General features: G+C 42.5%; 1 protein-coding gene across 1 annotated transcript in view; it reads left to right on the forward strand.

Annotated features, from left to right (window-relative positions):
* The first annotated feature begins 1,162 nt into the window (after positions 1 to 1,162).
* Positions 1,163 to 23,691, forward strand: part of TBX15 (T-box transcription factor 15) — a 101,611-nt gene continuing 79,082 nt past the window's right edge. Inside the window, exon 1 of the mRNA XM_074147844.1 lies at positions 1,163 to 1,707. Coding sequence (XP_074003945.1) covers positions 1,506 to 1,707 — 202 coding nt within the window. The 5' untranslated portion in view covers positions 1,163 to 1,505. The remainder of the gene's footprint in view (positions 1,708 to 23,691) is intronic.

The following is a 23,691-nucleotide window of genomic DNA, read 5'->3' on the forward strand; positions in this document are numbered from 1 at the left end:
GAAAATAATCCCTTCCTGAAATCTGGTGTGTATGCTCGCCGGCTTTTCCACCGTGGCTCGATCCGTATTAATTCCTTCCCTTAATTTATAATTATTTATCGTTTGTTTTTAACCTGTATTCGATCCTCGGGATCGAATTAACCCCCGGCGGCTTTCCCCATTGTATTTTCCCTAGACGGTGTTTCGCTTGGCTATTTTCCTGTGGTCCCATCAGCTAATGGAAACACACGGTGTTTCATCCGCAAATGCAGCCCCTGTTCCTTTTCACTGCGAGACCCCTGCGCCACGCACGATCAAGAAGCGTGGGAACAGCTGTAGACCCGTCTCAGCCTGGAGGGTTTCAGGGCAGAGCGAACAAGCGAACAGAAATAAAATGCTGAATATCATCTAGGCAACCGGCCGGGATTTCTGCCTAGCGGGTTTGTTCTCGCTGTGGCTACAGTGGCAAAAAGAAGCGGGAAAAAAATAAAAATAAAATAAAATCCCCTTCCTCCCCCCTCACCCCCCCCCCCCTCCCCCCCCCCCCCAAAAAAAGGCTCTCCTCTGCCCAGGGGTGTCTGAATCTATCTGTTTCGTTGCCGGCGCCAGCCCACGCCGCCCGCTCAGCCCCGCCGCTCCACGGATACGCATCGTTTTGAAGTGAAACTGCAGTCCGTCCGTCCGTCCGTCCGTCCCCCCCCACCCCGGCCCGAGACGTTGCCGTTGCTGTTGCCAGGCCAAACACCGATTCCACCGGCAAGCGCAAGTAATAGGTGGCATGAATGACGTTTTAATAACACCCCCTCACCCGGCACCCCCGGGTGGTAAAGCCCCTCTCTCGGGTACTTTGGGTGGGGATTAGGTAGCAGCAGCCCTCGGGAAACCTGGGTGCGGCGAAGTGAAGTGCGGGAGTTGTTACCTCTCTGCATTTAGGGCTATGGGTTTCCTAACGGCTCCCCGTTCTCCAAACAGTTAATTCTCCCAACCGGTGCTCCAGGACTCAGATGGCCAAAATTCCTCGCCCTGAAGCCCGAGTGTCTCTCCCCTCCCCATTGGGTCGCAGCTTTTGGGTCTCTCCCGATCTCTCCTTCCTATTGGCTGGGGATAATATTTTTTCTTTTTTTTTCTTTTTTTTTTTTTTTTTTTCTTTGACAGGCGCACGCAGCCTGCCTAACTCTTGGAGAAAAAAAAAAAAAAAATCCCAGAAGTTTGGATCAATCAGAGAGAGACAGAAGGAAAGGGGAGAAGAAAAAAAAAAAAAAAAAAAAAAAAAAGATGAAATCCAGCCTGCAGCCCCTCTGAGCAAGTGCTGGGGACCTGGGCTGAGCACACCCTCCCGGCTCTGCCTACGGAGTATCTGCAGCCTCATGTAGCGCCTTCAGGAGACTGAGGGCTGGTTCTTCTGGGGGTGCAGCTGGGGAGGGGTGGGGGGAGAAAGAGGCGAGAGGCTCTGCCTCTGGTCCCCGAGCTCTGCGCTCCCAGCCACTGGCCGCTCATCTGCCCAAGGGTCTGGGCTAGGGGATAAGATGAGTGAGAGGCGAAGATCGGCGGTGGCCCTCAGCTCCCGAGCGCACGCTTTCTCGGTAGAAGCCTTGATTGGGACAAATAAAAAGAGGAAACTGCGAGATTGGGAGGACAAGGGGCTGGATTTGTCCATGGAAAGCCTCAGCCCCAATGGCCAGCTAGGGGACAATGAAGACCCGACTCAGTGCCTGGACCTCAACCCCGGTTAGTGCAACTCCTTTCTCTTCGGGGACCCCCCCGCCCGATCCCTCCCCGCCGCTCGCCGCTGAGCCCTGCCGGGAGAGCGGCGCCGGGCAGGGCGGGCAGCGCCTCCCGGAAAACATCCGGGACTGGGGCTAGAGGAAAAGGGGGGAGGATTTTGCGGAGATTCCTTGGATTTTAATTTTAACTTTTTTTTTTTCTTTTTTTTTTTTTTTCCCCCCGGTTTACGAGGAGTTTTCTTCTACTCACTGCGGCTCTTTCTCTCCCCCCCCCCCCCCCCAACTCCATGATCTCCCGGGAGGGAACGGCGTGTCCTCCCCCCGCTCCCTCCTTCTCCCTCTTTCCTCCCTCCCCGTGCCTTCCCGGGTGTTTCGGGACACGCGTTTCGCCTTTACCCGGGAGCTTCCCGACAATCGCGGGGGTGCCGTGTAGGTCGCGGGCAAAGGAGTAGGGCATGACATTCGGCAACCCCGCGGGAGGGATCGCCCCTCTCTTCTTCCGTGCGCCTTTCCGAGACACCGGCCACCACCCCAAGCCTGTCCCGCGGAGACCGTGCCGCCCCAACCGGAGGTTTCGGTGCAGGAGGAGGAGGCGTGCACCCCAGATCAGCCTTGCGCCGAGGCGAGGGGCGCCGGCTCCGTGGAGCGGCGGAGACCGGCTGCACACACCCCCACGCCCCGTGGCGAGCTCCCACTCGAGACCTCCACGGGTCGGGGGCGGGCTTAGCCCGGCAGCGAGGGGCTGGGGGGGCCTGATCCTTCTCCCGGCATCGGCCTCGCTCCGCGCCCGGGACGGAGAGCGCAAGCCCCGGTGGCGGCGCGGGGGGACGGGGTCTCCCCTCTTCACCGGGACACCGCTCCCGGCAGGGAAAAGGGCCTCAGCCAGGAGCGGGGGCAGGGGGTGAGGGGTCCGGGCCCCGCTACCGAGCCTGGGGCCTCTCGGGAAGCGGGGCGTTTGTAGCAGCGCCGGGGCCTCGCCCCCTCGGTCGGCTGCACCGTATTTGGGGAGAGAAAGCACGAGACTTCTCTCGTGGTATTTGTATTTTTAATTTTAAACTTTTATTTGTCTATTTATTTTTATTTAAAAGGGAGCCGGTAGCACGGAGTGATCGTTTGACTCAAGCGAATCCCTCCGTCTGCTCTTGTCCCCCCCCCGGCCGTTTCCCTCCGGCCTAAAAACGAAGGTCCCGCAAAAGCAGCCGCGGATCCGCCGCGACCCCGAGGGGTGAAAGCGCGCTGCACCCCGTGCCCGCGCTGCCTCCGCGCCCGCGCTGCACCCCACGCCCCCGCGCCCTTCTCGCCGTCCCCCCGCCCCGCTCCCCAGCGCCTTGAAATGGGACGGAGCGGGCGAGCCCGCTCTCACAATTACAGCGTGCGGAGAAAGCGAATTTTAGGTAATTTCTCTTTACTTTTTCTTTTAATATTCGAGTGGGAGAAAAAGGTCAAGCGATTTCAGTAGGTGACCCTGTAAGAGAAAGGGCAGAAATTTTCCTCCACTTGTGCCAAATCCACTCCATTGCACTTGGGGAATAAAAAGCACCTTTTTTTTTTTTTTTTTTTTGCGTGATGTTTCCCGCGCTATCAATAAGCATCTGCTGCCCAAAACCCAGCATTAAAAAAAAAAACAAACCAAAAAACCAAAACTAAAAAAAAAAAAAAAGAGAGAAAGAATTAGAGATCGAGGTGTAAAAAATATCAGCTGTAAAAAAAACCAACCAAACAACCTGTTAAGTGTTTTCGAAGGGAGCGAAAGATCGGGAACTCCGGAGACTTTGCCCCGCTCCGCTCTCAAGAAACCACATTTCAATTTGCTTGTAGCAGCAGCAGCCCTTCCCGGTGCGGATCCTAAGGAGAAGTAGGTAAAATTTGCTGCTGGGATCTCTCTCTCAGCGGCGCGACGGGCGTAAAGGAGAGGGGGCAGAAACGATCAAAATGTCAACCACTGAAAAAATAGTTCACGATTTCCGAGACCTCCCCGTTCAAAATAATAAATACGCGAACGAAACGATAAAAATTCGCTTTCCAACAGGAGAGCAGATATATGCATGTCTTGGTTTTTTTACAACCGTTTCTCATTATTTTTTAGCCACAATAGGATATATTTTTTGTCCGTCTAGAAGTTTAATTTGTCTATTTCTCAATGAATTCGAAATAAAGAACTGGAAAACTCCCTGCGCTAGACTGGAGAGCGGGAGAGGATGGCTGCTAATGCCTGAAACCTTAGAAAGCAAACGTGATGTTTTTCATAAAGCAAAGGAAATCAAGAACAGTTTGAGAAATAATTTTTAGGAGGTTGATAGACTTTAAATAAAGTCCGCGACTGTAATTTGCACAGTCACTTCATTAAACCTAAATCCTCCGCGGTGTACCTTTGCTGCTGGGTGAAAATTGATTAGCGGCTCTATAATGGCCACCAAATTCCATCTTTACAAGACCCAATTAAGAACAAACTTTACACCTAAAGTATTTTAAACTTGCCAAAACTCCAGCGATATAGCAAAAAAAAAAAAAAAAAAAAAAAAGGAAAGGGAGATTTTATAGCGTCCCAAAGGTTCAAAACTCAAAGTCGCTGCCCCTGAGTAGGGTAGGAAATAACACAGGGCTGTTCCTTCTGCTGGGCGTATAACTGGTATGGGTGTGCTTACAGATTGGCCCCAAATATTACAGTATGCTCTGGGAAATTATGTGTTCATTATGCGTGTGATAACGTAAATCGGTCTAGGCCGATTTATCGATCTCTTCGCATAAACCGCCTCCACTTCAGCTCTGGAAAGTCCGAGAGGCAGAAAACCATTCGCCGCGGGGAACCAAACGCCGCCAAGGGAAGAGTAAGGCTTCGCTCTCCTTTTTGTAGCTCTTTTCCTTGTAGGCGGGTGTGGGGACTTCTCTCCCACGCATTGGCCACGTCTCGCGGGGATTTTCCTCTCCATCCCCACCGCGAGTGGCTCCCCGAGTGAGGGGGGTGTCGGCGGGGCGGCGTGGGTGCGCCGAACGTGTACAAAATCCAACCTTCGCCGGGGCGTGGGAGGCAACGCTCCTCTTTTCCCCGTTTTGGCGAAATCCCTCACCCGTTATGTGCGATTTTCCAGCCGTCCCCAAACCCTCTGGCGACAATATCGGCGATCCCGAGTCGCCTCGAGTGCCCGAGAGACCCTCCTCGCATCTTCCCGGGAGAGGAGAGGTGGCAGGCTGGGAGGTGCCGGGTCGAGGGGTGGCGTGGGGAAAGGTGAGAAAAGCGAGCGGATAAATCTCCCAGGTTTGTAAAAAAAAAACCCCATGTCTCCCGAACATCCGAGTTATTTATGTCCCCGCCATGAATCTTGTCGCCAGAGTTAATGTGCTGTTTTACGAGACTCATTTAAAAGAGGGATAAAGCTGGATTTTAATCACGTGCGGGTTTTAATCACGAAGTTGTGAAAAGGAATTCGGGATTACGGCGGCTCTCTCCCTTTCTTCCTCCCCCCCCGCCTCTCCCGCCCACTCGGGGCGCTCCGCGCGTGGGGCCACGGCCGGGCCGGCGGGAGGCCAGGCTTGCCACAGGGCTCGGCGGAGCCTCCCCCGCTGTTGCCCCGCTGCCGGGCAGGGCCGCCCCGCATCCTCCGCCGGCCCTCGGAGAGGAGGAGGAGGAGGAGGGTGGCGGGGTGCAGGCGGCGGCGGTCGCCCCTCCGTCCCCTTGGCAGGTTTGGTTTCAGAGGGCAGCAAAACAATGGGCTCGGATGTCTTCTGGGTATTTATAGATTAAACCTGAGCAGCGGAAAGGTCACGGGGGGCCCAAGCGTTGCCTCCCTTGATGTACATATTATTTACCATCGTTTACAGCGGTGGCTTTCGTCGGCCCTTCCCTCCGCCACTCCAGGGGCGCAGGGACAGACCGAAGCAGAGCCAAGCGCGCTTCTTTGCTCGTCGGAAGTTTAAGAATTTTTTTTTGTGTGTGTGTGTGTGGACACGTCTCCCACGGACGCGTTTCCGCTCCCCCCCTTGCCCCCCCCCCCCTCCCCCCCAAAACACGGCTGCTCCCTTAGGCGGTCGGGGTCGCTACACGAAGAGACGGTACACGGGCACTTCAGAGACAGAGCAAAAAAGTGCGGCTAAAAATTTATAATTTCTTGTCTTTGGGACAGTCCTGTTCCTCGCAAAGAAACACACTAGCGAGTTTGTAAACGAATTTCACCAGCGCGGTCTTCATATCACACATCCCATCGGTATTTTTGATTGCATCTATTAAAAATGCACCATCAGTTAAAAAACAAAACAAAGCAAACAAAACCAAAAAACATTTTCGAGAACTTTCTTTCTGTCAATCTGAGAAGGCGTTGCATTGCAAAGTGCTTTTCGTTCCGTATGTTTTTCTAAAGCTACATTAACGAACTACTGCGAAGCTTTGCAACGAGAGAAAACGACACGGCACACATTTTGAGACCTACAACGCGTTTAGTACAGCCGCTTATCCGTCAGATTAAGATCCGATACCTTGAAAAAGCCTGCCGTGGCTGGCAAGAGTCAAACCTCCATCTCTTTTACCACGGCATGTTGTTCTCCTACCTATCCATCCTAATCCCGCTCCTCCGCCGCCGCAAGGCAGCTGCTCCTCCTTGCCCCCGGGCAAACCTCCTCCACCGGCCGGGGTGCGGCGGGGGAGCCGCCCGCCGACCCTTCGGAGGGGCAAAAAAATTTTAAGAGCGGGAAAAAAGTGATCGATACTACGTGATTTTTTTTTAATATTTTTTTTTTTTTTTTATACCAGCACTTCTGAATGCTCGTATTGATGAAGTCCCATTTTTTGAGCAGTGGCTGTTAAACTTGTGAGTGGGGAGTGACTTAATTTGCTTCCAGACATAGTTTCTCACTTCAGCTTTTGTTTGAATGTTCGATGCGTGGGAGTAGGATTTCAAGAGCTGGCATGAGATTTTTTTCTCGTCTCTTTCCTGAGATAGGGTGAACTGGTGTACACCACCCTTTGTGTGGTCCCTAAGGCTCGCCGATGAGCAATGCTCCGTAACAATGAGGTGTAAGACAGAGAGCGTCAGCTTTGCCTTTGGCAGAGGTGCTTGGGGCTGGGATTTATCGATGCGACGTCTTTCTAACAAATGTGTGTGACTGGGAGTTTATGAATTCATTCCACCTGTTGGATCATCAGTTTGCCTCCTGAAGAGGGGATACTGAGCTCAAATCCATTGCTCCCTTGTGTATACGATAGGAGGAAATGTGAAAATCTGACCCTCGTAATGCCTCTGCTCCCCCTGTACTCTGGCCGCAGAGCTAATGCTCTCACCCTTCCCAGAGGAGACAGTTGCAGGAGGCAGATGGAGCTGTCCAGATGAGAGCCAGGAGAACCCTGTGGGGGCTCGGGAAAGGATTGCCTTGGTCAAGTTCATACAACTCTGACCTTGGAGCCGGAGGAGACAGAGAGTGAGAAGTATTTGTCTCTGCGGTAATATGCATCTTACTGAATTGGTGAACTCCTGCTGCTGGGTTTGTGAAACTCTTCCTGCAGAGAGGTGAATTGCTCATGCTGTATTAAGAGGGCAGGTAATAGAATGATAGAGACAAATCTTACAGAACAGCGGAGTATTAGAAAAAAGGCAGGGTGTCAAACAATGTCTTCCTTTCTCTTATATGCATTTTAAATCTGCAGCATTTTTTACACAGGTTTATTCCATCTGCTGGGAAGGGGAAAGCTGCTATTTCAAAAGACGTTTCTTGTCTTTGACAAGAACTTTGGGAGAATCCAAAAAGCTTCTGTTACAAGCAAATGTCAACTAATTCCTTACAAACCATCAATCACTTCTTCCTCCTCCCACTTGGGACTAAGCGCTTATATCAAATATCAGCCCAGCTAGCGTCTCCTCAGGCAGAAGTGTCCTGCATTATCTGTATCTGTCTTTAAGCAAAACTGATGTTTTTTTCAGATGGAAAAGTTAAAAGATGTCTTCTAAGAGTGCTACATTCAGGAAAGAGCATTTGCATTGTTTTACAACACAGTCGGTGCCACTTAAGTCACCTCTATTCACACAGATCACTGTTCCTATTTTAATCAGTTGGATTCCTGTATGCATCTTTACATGCAGTCTTATGTCTACGAAGGTCAAAGCATTATTTGTTTTGCTTTGTTTTGTTTTTTTTAAGCTTTTCTTTTTTCCTACCTTCTGATCTAGATTAATAAGCTTGTACTTGTTTAAAAAATGCACTAAAATCAGTCCGAGAGCATTCGGAAAATTCCTGGCTATATTGAGACCAGCTCATATGGCATTTACATCAGTTCCTGTTGCAAGTAAAATCTATTCAAGTGTGATTTAAATCACCCCAAGCGTCCATATTGAGATCTGTAGTTTATACTGGTGATGTAAAATCAAGTCCAATGAAAGAAGCTTAAGTTTTCTAAAACTGACAACGTTTCAGAGATCAACAGAGTTTCCCGAAGAGGCTGAGCTTGCTAGTGCCTGTTGATGGAATTAGAGGATTTTATGCTAGCCCTTAGCTCTCTGACATCCTCCTGAGCAGTACAATTACTTTACAGCAATGGGCTGGAAAGTTATGTTTAAATCCTGACAGTAAAAGGAGGGTGGGTTTACACTCAAATGGTCAGTATCTGCCAGCCTGGGAGCTGCGTGGCTCCATTAGGAAGAGCAGCAGGCACCTGGGTGTACAGGGAAACGCGGGCAACTTCCCAGCGCTCCAGTGCCTAATCCTGCCCGGAGCAGCTCTGCATAGCAGGACATTGAAAGATTTGGCTTTTCTGGCTTATTATTCAAACTAGAGTTTCCGCAGGCAGAGAGTACTGTGCAGCAACACTGAGACAATTTTATTTTCACAGAAAAAAAAAAATGCTGTAGCTTTTTGCTGCTTATTTCCAGTACTGGCTGAAATAGGTTATGATTCTGATCTTTCTGCCTGCGAAGCATTTGCTGTCTCAAAATACAGTGTCATTGCATTTCTTGTGGTAAAAGCTGTAGTGTGCTTTGGTGAGAAGGGCTAGGGAAAAAAAACATGGTGGTATGGTGAAATTAAATTGAAATATCTTTGAATGGAGATTAATAAATTTTAAAACTCTGAGAGGAAACGTAGTGCCAATTCAAGTTCTAGCAACAATATTTATGATGAGGGCATCTTTTAATTGCGTACTCTGCAGGATCAGAAAACAATGAATCAGTAAATCAAACCAAGAAGTGACAAAAGCATTTGTTACAATAATATTTACAATAATATCTCCATACGCCATTTGCTTGGTTGAGCTATTGATCAGACAGTATTGTGAAGATGGTGAAAGAATTGTCTGAGTGAAACCCCTGTGACAGTGGGTTGTCCAACGTTTGCTGTATATTTGCAAATGCAAACTTAGAGCTGCTCGAGGGAAGGCTGCACCTAGCAAATATCTTAGGCCAGCACACACTGATTGCCAGCAACAGGGGAATTCAGAGGAGGATTTTTCATCTGGGGACTGAAAAAAAAAAAAAAGTGAAGATGGCGAGGAGGCATTTACATTTGGTTGAATAAAAGCTATTTTTTTCTTAACTTTATTGAGAAACAAGAAAACTTAGGTTTTGGCCAACCTTTAAATATTAATTTTTGTATCATCAAATTACCTCACGTTTTTAAGTGCAACCATTTAAAAATGGATCTCCAAACCTCCTTGTTTAAATTTGTTTAAAAATATTTTTAAAATAAATTATAAAATGAATTTGTAATTAAAAAACGAGGCATTTTGATTTAGATAATAATGAAATTGAGCAATTGGACAGCCAAAACTGCTTCCCATTTTTTTTTCTTTTAACAATCAAAGTTATTTGCCAAATTCTACAGGATTTCATAAATAAGTTCTAATTCCTCCAAAGCTGTATTTTCTTGGCCAATTCCCTATATATGTATTTAAAAAAAAAAAAAGTTCAGCTAAACTCTTTCATGGCAGAATTCAGTCCCTGTCATAGTGGACAGTTTTACTGCATTGCATCTGCACCTGCTCATTCTTCTTAAGGCTTTTGCTTTTTGGGAAGGAAATCTTCCAGTATTGTTAAATGGACATTTTCAGCAGTGTCCACAGGTGTAGCTCTTGGAAAGGAGCTTGGGACGAAATTATTGCAAACCACCTTTAAAAGAACCAATTTACAGTTTTCTAAAGAGTACTTAACCACCTGGTTAAGAACTGACACAAATCATATTAATAATCAGCACATTTATATGAATGCAGCCACAGCAAAAATTGTTTGAAAATCAGTGGGCCAGGACACACAGAATAATTATGAATGACTTACAGTTCTTTAACTTCACTCAGGGACTGGATGCACTCTTGGCTAGCATTAATATTTTTTTCCCATGACCAATGAATTAACAAAACCAAGGCTCTACTTTTATGGAGCTTCAGGAAATAGAGAACTCCCTGATTAGAAATCTACCTCAAAACTAGGGGAAAACTGAAGACATCAGAGTGTCTTTGCTTTTAATGAGAGTGAAGAACTGTGCATCGTCAACTTCTTAAGAAGCTGCACCAGTTAATAGCAGTATCCCTAAATAAGATACCAAAAGTGCTGACTAACTGTGTGGTTGGTTATGAATAGAAAATAGTTCTAAGGAAAACATGTCATAACATTTAGAAATGTATGGTGCGTATGACGAGTAGGTCAGGGAGTCTTCAAAAATAGGTTCTTGTTGTTTTACCCCTGAAATGCCTGCAGATCAGTTCTGTAAGTTTGGGTTTGCTGAGGAAGAATGGACCTTGCGAATAGATGGAGAGATTCAGAGAGACTTTTTTTTCACCTACTTACTGCACTGGGTTGTCCTAAATCCTGCTCAGAGGATCCTATTAAAAGGTCAGTTATGAAATGTTCGTAGGTGTTATTGTCATCACTTCTATGAGCATTACTTAGTTTGATGAAAAAAATTATCCCAGTGCTGCCCTGTCACCCCTCTTTCAGCCTTGCACGTAGATGCACTGCGGACAGAAAAAATGCAAACGTATTTTTATTGTGCTTTAAGAAATCTTTCTTATCAGGGCAAAAAAAAAATAGTAGAAGACCTGTTGAGCATTTCCTTGTACGCCCTCAGACCTTAATGTAAACATGCCCACTGGCTTTTTTTAAAAGCAGGCTTCAGCCTTCAGGTTGTATGGTACTCTGCTGCTGCCTTAACTTGTAATAAAATACCATGCAATAATTAGGATTGGCAATCCTAAATTTTCAGTTGACATATCCTCTTGCAAAGATGTGTATGGCCCCTGAGTTTGTTTTTTTATTTGTCAGGTTTCTGCAAAATTAGAAAACAAAGACATTGGAAGTATCCTATGACATAGCAAAACACTTACGAGGCAGCTGCTAAAGGAGGGCCTGATTCTGTGAGATGCTGAGCGTCTGCATTTCAAAGGACTTCGTGGTGCTGATTTTCCAGGGCGCAGCTTTTGTGACCTTATTTTCAGTGGCGTTAAGAATGTGCAATCACCACGGGGATCTCGACCTCTCGCTTGATTTCTGCTCTGAGATGCCCTAAACAGACAGTGATAGCCAGAAAGTAGCCTCCCCGCAGCACAACTGTCAGGATTGGAATAATTTTGACTTATGTACGGGGATTTCTTTGTCATCTGCTGGAACGCTGTGTCAGTCTGTATGAGTAAAATAATCATGACAGTGAGGTTAATGCCTAGGTGATCACTTTTATACTATGGAAGGATCATGTTTTCCTCTGCTCTTCAGTTTTCCTGTAAATGCCTGATAACGTGAAAACTATCAGGATGGATCAGATACAGGTTTCTGCATTATGCCCATCTTTGCAATTTTTAAGTGGTCCTGCCTTTTTATTTTGTAATACAATAAAACAGTGCTACATACAAGGCAACGAGGTTATTTTTAAACCGAGGAGTTGTTTTTCACTTCAGAAAACTTAATCTTTTTATGCCAGAAGGTTGTAGGAAGCTGGGAAAATATAGAATACAGCACATGGCCGTGGGTGCCTAATGGTTTTTATTTTGCTCCAGAATTTAAAAGATAAATAGGAGATTTATTATTGTAGGATTTGGGGGTTTCCTGTGCCAGGCTCCTTGGAGCAAGTAAAAAAAAGTCTTCATTTACCATCAAACAACCCTAGCAAAGTCTCCATCTGCCTAGCGGCAAGCCAGTCACGTTATTCACTTCAATGCTTGGGAGTGTTACCCACATAAGACTGTAACATCACAGTTCTGTTATGCAGGTCCCTGCAATGCTGACGGAGCGGCAGAAAGCCTACACTGCCCCGTTAGAGACTGCTTGGATTATTCTGTACATAGTAATTCTGTTTACTCCATAACTCAGGAAATTGTGCCTGGGCTGGGGAGAGGGAGGGCGGCTGTGGAAGTGCCTAGCAGTGTGCAGTTCCAGAAACGGACAATAATTAATAGCTTTTGTGAAAATATAGTCATATAACGCAGCCTCAGGAAAAAAACTCATTCTGCTTTTTTGGAATGAAAGATTCGATTGTGAAGTGGCTGTTTATCAAAAGTGTTTCAAGACTGATTGCTCGAGTTACATTAGGGTGCTGAGCATCATTTATCCAGGGTAATTCGGGAATAATTGGTTTAGAAAAAATGGAGAGAGGCTTGACTGAGTACATATGGGGCACACGGGCAAGCAATCCAGTATGGTTATAGCCTTTAACAGAAAAGCCGTTCAGCCCCAAAAGGGGGTGGAAAATGTCTGGGGCATTTGTTGCCTTTGTCCTTCTACCATGTCAGATGCCCTATCCCTGGTTGTGCTCTCAGACCCTCGCTGGACTGGGATGTCCCTGGTGAAGAGGAGAATGAGGCAGGAAAGGGAGCAGTTCAGGGCTGCATTTCCTACCCATTGGCTGCTTGTGGCATGAGGAGGAATTAGAAACTGTTTTCAGACTTTCTCCCTGCATCTGTGTACCCTCCTGTTTTGTTTGTTTGCTTGTGTGTTTTTTTTTTTTTTTTTTTTTTTACCACCCCAAATAATGAATGGCAAGATTCCTATAAATGAAATACACTGGTCAAAATAGTTTATGAAGGCAACTTAGTATATTATACCAGACAAATGTAATCATTTGGTGTAGCTTAGTAAAAGGCCTGGGGAAAAAAAAGGGAAAATCTCTCAAATTAGCAGAAGCTTTCAGGAAAAAGAACAACATTTCTTCCCATGGTCTTTGTTCTTCATAGTTTGATGTGAAAAAATCAGGAATTTCAGGAAAAATTATGAAGACTTTTCCAGATGAAATATTTTCTCTTACAGTGAACTCCATAGGATTTTTTAGAATAATATTTAAAATCCTCTTTGCTACTTTTGCTACTTTTATTCAGGCCTTCAGCCTTTTTATAATCAATAGATGGTGCAGATGGAGTTGCTTTAAGTCTACTTTATTATGCAGTTGCATTGGCTGTACATTCTTGATTTCCATTGTATACAAAAATCAAGTACCTCAGTGCTTTATATTATTAATATTTAAATTGTCACCATACAGAAAGTATATGCGCCTACGTGAACGTTAATCATTATTGCAATGAGTGTAGTTATTCATTATACAGGCATACATAGGTATATATACTGAGAGGCAATTTTTAACAGCTAATTAAATTATGCATGGCACATTTCTTCTTGTTAAAGAAGTAATTCAACTTGACTTATGATAATCAACTAATACAAATAATTCAGTCTTCCCTCTCTACTCGAAATTTCTACTTGTTATTTTGTTTATTTGTGTCTTTTTCCTGGGGGTGGAGGTGGAGGGAAGAGGAAGGCAGCTTTTCTGCACAGCAGCAAAATTTTTTGGAAATGTCACTCTGGCTAAGGCCACATAATTTAAATGAAGAATTACTAACAGTAGTAATGGTTTCTTATTACTATTATTTGTAGCTGAATGAGAATATTTATTTGTGAATAATCTTTAATCATTTTATTTATGAATATTCAGACAATTGCTGAGTATCCATGAAAATGAGTGACAGTCCTGAATTAAAATATAAATACATGTCAGATAGTTGCTATTCACTGTAGCCTTTATGCAGTGATGTTTACTGTGCAGTTAAATGGGAAGAAAAAGCTTATTATTATTGTTGTCATCTAATGAAACTTACACTGGTTCTTTTTTATTACTTTCCTGAAAAATAAGCGTGTTTCTTTTTTAGTCTTTTTTCCCTATTTCCACTTCCTTTTTTCTGTACTCCAGATTCACAGTTGTAGTATTTTTGACTCATCTGAGTCAAATATTTCTCTGAGTCAAATTATTTCTCCTGTAAATCAGGATGCTTGTCTAGCTTTATTTCTGAATAAGAGGTTGAATCATTGTTAGCACTCGGACTACTGCATGTACTTAGACTGTTGACTTTTTGGGACAGCCCGATGATCTCCTTTGCTTACGTTTAACAGTACAACGGAGCGTCAATCCACATCCAGGGCTTTGGGACATTACAGTTGTACAAAGAATAATATTTTGAAGGTGTTGCTGGTTAGTCACCTTCCTTTTCACACCAATCGTTTATACTGCGGTTGGCTAAATTTTTTCCCATGTACATACTAAGATGTGATCTTCATTTCGTATGCCAGACTTTGCTTCTTTGAGCACAGCAAGTCAAATGCTCTTAACTCTTCCCTGGTGTCTCCATCATTAGGGAAACAGGGACTTCACCCAGGATTTGTCATTATTTTGCTTGTGATCTGAGTTTGACATAATTTAACAATAAATTCAAAGGGATGCTCGATGATATTCAAATTGGAACTCAAGTCTCAATACAGTGGAAACCCTAAATGAAGAAATAATGAAGGTAGAGTTTTGTGAAGTTGAAGGGAGTTCTTGTGCTGTTTCAGGGCACAATTAATTACAGGTCGCATCTCCATTATATCAAGGAATATTTTTTGAAAAAAAAATCAGAAATTCCTGAGATATGTTTCCTCTTCCTCTGTCTAAGATGCTGGGGAAAAACCCTTTCTTCTTGTATATCTTAAAAATAAACAAGGGAATAGAAGTCAGTAATTTCTCATTTCCGGGTGCAGAGAAGAATCTGAACCTGAAGGCTTAATTTGCAGAGTTTGCAGAGCACTTGAAAATAAGAGGATTCACAATTGAAATTGCTGGCTTGAAATACATCCTGATTTAATAAGAAAAACACAAGAATCAGTCCATGATTGAGTCCCTCACAGAAGGGATATGCAAAATTGGATATCTAGCAGTTTCATTTTCTTCAATTAAATTTTGGCAACAACTGCACACGTATAAAGGTTATTTTTTATGAGGACCTGACTTTCAAAAGCTATTTTAAAATATTTGTTTCTTTGTTTCTCTTCTGAAGAGTATGTAGATACCTATTTGAGGCCAGATTCAGCAAACAGCTGAGAACTCCAGCCCATCCTGTCACTGTATTTAAACAAAAGCTTAACACTGACAATGACTTATACCAAACATCTAATATTCCCCATTTTTAGTGAATGTAGTTCCCCCTCTCTTTTTTGTTTTTGTTCTAGGATTTCTTTTTTTAAGATGTGGGGATTTTTTTCGGGAAGAAGTTCCTGCTGCTCTTACCAGTTCAGAAAAAGTGACTGTCTAATATTGCAGAACAAAGAATTTGAGTTCAAATCCCATTTTGCTCACTATATACTTTCTCCACATTGTGTGCATGTATAAGCTTCTCTATATAGATAGATTTATAATATGTACATGTATGTATTATACTAACAAAATTTTGGATATGATTTTTTTTTTTAAATAAGATTGTAGTCTAATCTCTTTTTAGGGCCACTAAACCCCTGAATTTAAACATTTAACATGTTTTACGTATTTTAGAAATACCAATCTTTTTCGTTCCTATTTTGCAGTTTGTTATGGCAACAAGTATTAAATACTAATGTTACATTTGATGGCTAGAAATAAGAGAATTATGTTCTGCAAGAGGTTTCAGGTATTTGGTAACGAAAGCTACTTTCGTTTTAAAATGGAATTTAGACACCTGTTTTTGTACAGGGCAGCATAAAAATGCCTTGCTTTTTAATGGGAGAAGCGTCATTTTATGCATCGATTTACTCAGTTAAGTTTGCAGCAAGTACCTGATGTTCAGGAGTTGAAGGTAGAACTGAATGCTGTCTTCGGTAAGAACCACTCGGCAACAAGAGCCTTCCCGTATTTCCAGCAGATACATTCATGGCAGCAAGGGTTTCCCTTCAGGCAAAAGTGGAGGTGAAATCCTCTTTTAGAAGGGCAATTCAAAAAATTCCCCATGTTAAACAGAAGTGTAAAAAACTCTTTTAATGAAAGACAGATTTCAAGCGTTTGCCTAAGATTATCACTCCACTAAACTGAAGCAGAACAGCCGAAATTCCTGCATCATTTACATCCCATGAGCAAGGCAAGGGCAAAAGCTGGAGGGAAAATATTCAATAGCATAGGAGCAAACAGCTGTGAGGAAGAAAAAGCTGTGCTTTTAGGCGCTGAAGAAAAGAAAATAATAGTTTAGCAAAAGCCAAACTAAGCAAACCCTGGGCTGTGCCGTGCCATAAATCCTTAAAGGGATATTCTCAACTCATATTTAAAAAACAAGAGCAGTTCTGAAGTCCTCCAGTTTCTACTCCCTTTAAATACCCTGGCTGGCATTTAAAAGTGTATAAGAATTTAATTTTTGTTCCTGGGATCTTTCCCTCTTCGTGTTTGCAAAGGTGGTTTCTGTTAGCCAGTTTCCTCCTTGCTATCTGAGGCCCTGATCCTGCCAAACTGTATTCATGTCCTTTATTGTGGCGAGTCTCCCATCAAAATCCCTCCCAGCAGGAAAGGTGAGCTCACATTTATGTGTTTGTAGGATCAGCTCCTAATTGTAGGGGAAATGGAAACTGCATAGAGTTCTGTACGTGGCACAAAGTAAACAATAGAGAATATGGAGTAAAATATATTTCTTCAATACTTCAATTATAGAAATGCTGGATGTGAAGTGTAACTCTAGTAAGGGACAGACCCTTCAGAAAGAAATGTAATTTTTCATGTTATAAGTGTATAGTTTTAAGCAGAAATAACTATTAAAATAGTATGTATTGAAATTATTGTAGTTGTGAGGCAAGGAATCAGGTTCTTTATTTTCATTCTATATTTTCCTTTCAATGTAGAACTGTCAAGCCCTTTTGTTGCCTGCCACTGAACTCCAGTGGGAATTTGATTTTATTTCCCTGGTGCATATTTAGCAGTTCTGATAATGGAACTTATGATAAGTCTGTTCAGAAATTGCAGTATTTATTAAGTAACCTTTTATGCTGGCAACACAAGACAGAATATTAAACAAAATGAAATTGTGACCCCTTATATGTCATTCAGAAAAATAGTCTCACTGAAGTCACTGGGAGCTGGAAAGTACATCAGATGCAATTTAGACGTTTACTTGAAAATAAAAGCTTAAACTGCATTTGAAATTGAAAAAAAAAGTGTACTTAAATAATTTATGTACTTTCAAAGATGCTATCAGGATTTAATGTATGATACTAGCACGCATGACCACAATTGAAAAATCTAGTCTAGCCATAGCATGCTACCTTTAACTTGTGCTAGAGCTGGTTGAGATAAAGACTGCAAACCTGCTGTCATCTTACAGAGCTAGGTAAAGTCACTGCACAAATGTGTATGAGACCCAACGTAAAGAATAGGAATGATAGTGGACTGAGCTGTTAGGTAAGAAATTATCTTTCTTTCTGGGTATCAACCTGAGATAAAAGTGAGGAAAGGATGTTTTGCTATTACTCAGTTTTCGGACTTCGGTTGAAGAAGAGAGGCAATCTTTATTTCTTGCTCTCTCTTCTTGCACACTGGTGCAGCTATTTTACTGAGAGCTGTTTGCAGAGCACAGGCGAGACATTAGTATTTAGATCTTGTAAAATAAAATACGAATCACAGCATAGCAGCACTTCAGGAAGATTTTATAAATATTTTCCACTCCAAAGGCCTAGTTTTGCTCTTGAAACTCTTGATGACTTTTAAAGGGTATTTTGGTGAAAGAAGCAAGCTTGTAAGCAGCTGGACAAATGACTTACATTATGTCCTGATGTCCCCATTACAGAAATGTTAGTTCCTCCTGCCCCTTCCCCAATGGCTGTATCCTGTTGTTTACCAACATGTTCAGCTCTGTATATTTTTCTCTGAATATCCCATAGCATCCCAGTTTCATCCCAAATCTTCTACTATAGCCAGGCACAGAGTAGGGTTTTCTCCGTCTGGCTCCTGTCTCAGGATGTTCTGCCTGGATGAGCACATTGAGCAAGTAGCTAAGAGAGAGCCTCATAGTTGAAGATGCTGATTTGTTTAGCCATTGGTTTTCACAGAATCTGTAGAAATTTAATTCCTTTGAGACGTCTCTCCCTCTGTCAAAGTTGGTTGAAGCTGACCAGTGGGTCAATTTGGATAAGTGTGTCCAGAATATTAAGGGGAAAGGGAAAATTGATCAGCTGTCGGCCTCTTGTGAGACTAATTTCCTAAGGAATATAGCTAAAATGTTTGATACGTAGACAGACAATCTATTCCCTTACATTTTATACCCCAGTGTTTGAAGGAGATGCTTTAGGCTAGAGTTATTTTATGTGCTTATGAAAGAACGATGAAAAAAATGTTCCACACTTTCACACAGTTTTTGCCATTTTGTCAAACTGTGTAGTTTCATTCTTCAACTTTCATATCCGTGTGCCACTTTAGGAAACAAAGCCAACTGCATAATGCTTATGCACATGCTGCTAAAAGGCACTGATTCTCCATGCCCTTTTGTTCCTGACGCAGGAACGCAAACATTTCCTCTCCCTTCCCACAATATTTGATAAGGAGAGAGATAGCTAACAAAATGCAGTATATCGCAGTTAGTGAACTAATTAGCACCTGAAGATATGAAGAGAACGTCAAAACTTAAAACTTTTGGTTTAGAGACTCTGCAGATTAACACAGATGTCCATAAGGTGGTTTGCAGACTCGCTTGGCAGCTTGGTTTAAAGGATGTTGAGGGCAGAGGGGTGTGGACAGTGGGGAGCCAAGCTTGGCATGAAGTCCTGCTACTTACGTCCCACTTGACCTTAAACCAGACTTGGCCATATTGATTTTGATCCTGTTCATTTTGATTCAGCCAGTATTTGAGTATTCAGTCAATGATATATAAACTTCTGTGCGTGTGTGAGACCCATTATCTGATTTCTAAAGCACACTCAAATATGGTGAAATAAAGATTACCCTTTGAATGCCAAGTTTCAGTCTTAACTCTTGTTTTGAGAAGTTCAGTGTATTAAACTGCATTATTAAAACACTTCAGGGTTTTATGAATATCATTTTACTGGCTTGGTTTTTCTGGAAGGAGATTTGAGTTGTTACACATTTAACTGGTGTGCTGTAACATTACCTTAAAGCTGATTCTAACAAACCGTTCAGGAGCATTTTCCCAGAGATCACTGTGCCTTTACCACTGCCCCTTCCCTTGGGCTGATTTAGAAGCCCTGACAATTCAGAAGGAAATATTTCCCCTTATTAGGTGAATATTAACATTTTTCTAATGATAATTAATACAGAATTAACCTTTTTTTTTTTTTTTTCAGTGGTTTGATATAAATAGTGACATCCTCTGAGTGAAAATCTCCCTGGCAGGGAAACCCAGATTAAGAACCCATTTACCACAGACTAATTTAAACCCCATATTAAGGATTTAGTATAGTTTGTTGGCTCTTGTGTGGAACACTGGATATGAATTGCACCAGAATATTTATAGATACAACATTCCTCCTTTGTATCACCATCTGCTCGCCACCTCTGTTTCTCTAGCTGAGCTTCAGGGTCTGTACCAATGTCAGCGGAAGCTTTAAAATCTGCCATTAAAATAGCAACAACAGCAGAGATCTGCTGTTAAAATAATAGCAACAACATCCCTCTGTGGGATGCTAGGGAACACACGACTATGGACAGGCCTGATCCAGCATTCCTTTCCTGCCCTGGGAGTTTTCTGGGGGAAAAAAATACAAAAAATAAAGAATGCATGGGCTGACTCTGTTTCTGTATAGATAGATGGAAATGTGGAACTACTTTCTCCCATTGTCCTTCTAGCTGAACACTGGGGAGAGAGCGGAACAATGCATGGAAATGCTATGGAGGGAATGTAAAGAGATGATCAACAGATGAATTTAATATAAACAGAGCTAAACCCGCTGATAATGTTGATTTATACTTTTTTCAAGTTACTCTCCATGTAATTGTGATTGAGCCAACTTGTACACGTATTACAGTTAATGGCAGCAGTATTACAGTTAATGGGAGCAGTCCTTATATTTGATAGCAGTGGGACTGAACTTATGGATCATGTGTGATACAGCCTGAAAACACAAGTATAGTTGTGAGCAAGAAAACAAGCTGTGAAAATGAAAGTAATAAATAAACATTAAATGTTTGGCAGAGTTTTATTTGATTGTAAGGGAAAACCATTGTGGCAACATCACCTGGTTTGGTCCATGAGTTGTTCTTTTTTCAAAGGATCTAGGTGGCCAGTGATATAGAAAAAGTTGAGAAATGTTCCTGGATAACATCTCAGCACATGCACGCATCTAATGAATTCACATCATATTCAGCAGCACAACTTCTTAGCACATTTTCATGCAGAACTTCAGAGACGATGTAATTCCTGACATGAAAATAAGATTATGGTGGCTAGTACGAAAGAAAAAATGATCACAGTGATCAGTAATATATCTTGAGAGGCTTTACTTTTCATATTTTGATGCTGCTTTGATAAAAAAAAAAAAAACAGAGCAGGAGACAACCTGAAATGTAGCATAATGTGCTTTTTCTAACAGAAAGAAACTAAAGGCTTTAAAAATTGCCTTTTTCACAGAATAAGAATGTAGGACCGAGGAACTAAGCTAACCACAACAGAAGGGTAAAAAGGAAAAATCCTCAAAACAGAAAGTACCTTTGGACGATTTCTTATCCTGAAAAGCTTGTAAGTGAGCATTTGCAATAGGTGTTAACAGTGTAAAATCAATGGGGAGTTTTAGGTGCCTGGGGTGGGATAGAGCGAAGGACATCTTATCTGGTGCAACAAAACCTGTGAATTCCCATCCTTAAATAAAGATACTTACTGTAATCAATTTACGTATTAGAAATAGAAGGAGTTTTGCTGATTTTGATGCATCTATTTGGTGAATAACTAGTCAGGAAAACAATTGTATCTTTTGGTGAAATCACTGTGAATTGTTAGCACTCACTGACTGTTATTAAATATCAGCTGTGTGTCAATGAAGTGACTGTGTGGAAAATATTAGTGGTAATCAATAGCTGGTCATTTCAGAACAGCAACATTGCTATTAGTAAAATGTTCAATCTCTAAAATACCCAAGATCCTGCTCAGCTATTGCAGGACACAAATAGACACTTGCAGTTTCATGGCATAGGAAGAATATACACAGAATGAATTAACAAAGCGCAACACAAAATGGCAGCATATTAAACAATCAAGTAATGTTTTAACAATGGTGATGAGTAGCAGGAATACCGTCTTTGTATGCAACTTTATTTCCTCTAATATTGTGCAGGATTTTTTACCTTACTGCCCTTATGTGTTCAGAGAGCGCTGTTGGTTAGTGGAACATCAGATGAAGGTGTGAACCGCTAGCGTTTCTACTGTCAGAGGAAAAAAGGCTGCTGCGTTTTGTTTTCATCTAAACTGTGCAAGTCTGTCAGCAAGACTGTGTGGAAATGAACAGGAGACCAAAACAGGAGGGGAAAATAAGAGATCTCCATAAGATAAGGGAACCCAATTTATTATTTTTAATGACAGACATGTGGAAGAGACATGTATACCACAGCAGTAACAAGAAACAGTCTACCATTTAATAACTGTAGAAGATAGCATTTATTTTTATGGCAGGTCAAGAGCCCAATCCACAAAACAGATGAAACTTTGCTTTCATGAGCTCAGCAGGCCAGATCCATACCATGCAAGCCATGACTGCAGTTGGACTGGTCTTTGAAGTTAGTTGTATCTGCCTTTGGATATCAGGCACATGAAGCCCAAGAACATTAGGGGAAAAAAATCTTAAAAAAATTACGGTAGAGAAAAGGGGAAGTAGCATAAAGGAAAACAAAGACAAAATCCACATTCTTGTGGCTATAAATCAGTTCCAGTGACCCAAGTGAATTCTCCCTTGTTGATACTATGTGAGGCTGACCCAGAAAGACAGAAGTATGGATACAGTAGCCAATTGGGCAGAACAGCAGTGAGATAGGCATTATCTGTGTAATCTGAGATAAATTCCTTTTATTTTTGTTCAGTAAAAGTAAGAATTGCACAGTGCAAGCCGTACAGATGAGGTCAGACTGGGTTGCATCTCTTCTGTGTGTCTGTGACTGCCTGTCAGTAATCTACGTGAGCGTGAGACATAGGTTCGAGGCTTTAATTTAACCTTGCATGTGTAATGCCTTTTACGTCCTTGGTCTATTAAGACACTGTGGGATCTCTCCTACTCACTCTGGGGTTTTGCAGACAAGCAAATTCGGATGAAATGCCCAGAAGAAGGCTCCTGGCCAGACACACAGAATAAGTATCTATTATTAAAACAGATAGTTTATTTGGGTACATCAACCCTGTTTCTTCTTGCTTAGCTACTTTAAGCTACTTTCTCTTCAACTCATTTCTTGCTATCTCTTCCCCAACTGTCCAGCTTTCCCCTTTTGTTTTGGAATCCTCTTTCTTTGCTTTTCCCTAGAAAACTCACTATGCTTATACTCTTAGACCATCTCGCCTACAGCAACATTACTGCTGATAATTCTCTCCAGATGTCTGGCTCATGATCATCAAGCCAGGCACTTCCTAAGCTATTTACCTTCTATTAAAGAAACAAAACAAAAACAAAATCAAAGACAAATTTCTGTTTAGACAACTAAAAAACCCAGAGCAAAACACAGAACATTCAGGAAGCATAAAACAAAGTATTCAAGATTCACAAAAACATTAGCATGATACAATTCACATAACAGAAGAGTTATGCCTGTTAACAGATGTAAGGAAAAGTAGTATTTGAATAATGTATGAGCAATATGTAGGTAATCAATATGACCGATAAAAGGATATCATGGCTAGAGACTCGGGCTTATTACCTGGTGAATTTCTGCCTTTTGTGTAAGTAAAGAACAGAATCTGGATTTACAAACACTTTCCTCTTCTGAAGAATTTCTAGGAATGCGACCTGATGGGGTTCTCCATCAGGCATCAAGACATTACCAAGGCATCCCAGAATTAGCAAGCTGCATCTTTAAGGAGGAAAGGAGAAGGTCGGATCAAGGAGGAGACTTGGTATCTTCCATATTTGATCCTTTCACAGTTAGGGTCTCACAGCAAGAGGGATATCCTGTCTTCTTTCTGCACCAAGTGAACTCCATGTGAGCAGCAGGCAGTAGGCAGCCCAGCAGGTCTGAGGGGATATTGCTGTCTGTGACAAGGACTAGGGATCTGGTCAGGTTCACTCAGAGTGGTTGGGTTCCTGGCACAACCCAGGATGATGGAAAAGGAGCTTGCATCTCTAGAGGTTCTCCAGTGGGAAAAGTCACTGCCGTATCATACACATTGAATTGTTGTTAAGACAGATACACGGATAGAACTATCTTTTATTAAAGTTGTTTTTGAGCAAATTGTGCCTGGAAGATGAGTAGCTTATGTGTTCTTTCTCTCACTCCCTATGGTGACGTATCTATTTCTCCATTAAAATTACATGTATTTTAGAAAGTATTCCTTTTTTCCTTGAGTTCATCTATGTCAGTTGCTCAAAAGGGCAAAAAGGTCAGATGAGAGCTCTTACACGATTATTGCTGATTGCTGTTTCTGATAGAAGAGAGGAATTCTTACTTTATTATCACAAATCTTTTCATAAGATTTGATATCCTCTTCAGAAAGAGTTAATCTAAATGGGTGACAGCTGTCATAATGCAAACAGAACTATACATTAGATCAAGTGAAGAATTCTTTATTTTTAATCAAGATGGTAAATGGGGAAAGATTAAGGGAAAAGAGTTTTTTCTTATTTATCTTTGT

Source organism: Numenius arquata, chromosome 1, assembly GCF_964106895.1.
Source record: "Numenius arquata chromosome 1, bNumArq3.hap1.1, whole genome shotgun sequence".
NCBI lineage: Eukaryota > Metazoa > Chordata > Aves > Charadriiformes > Scolopacidae > Numenius > Numenius arquata.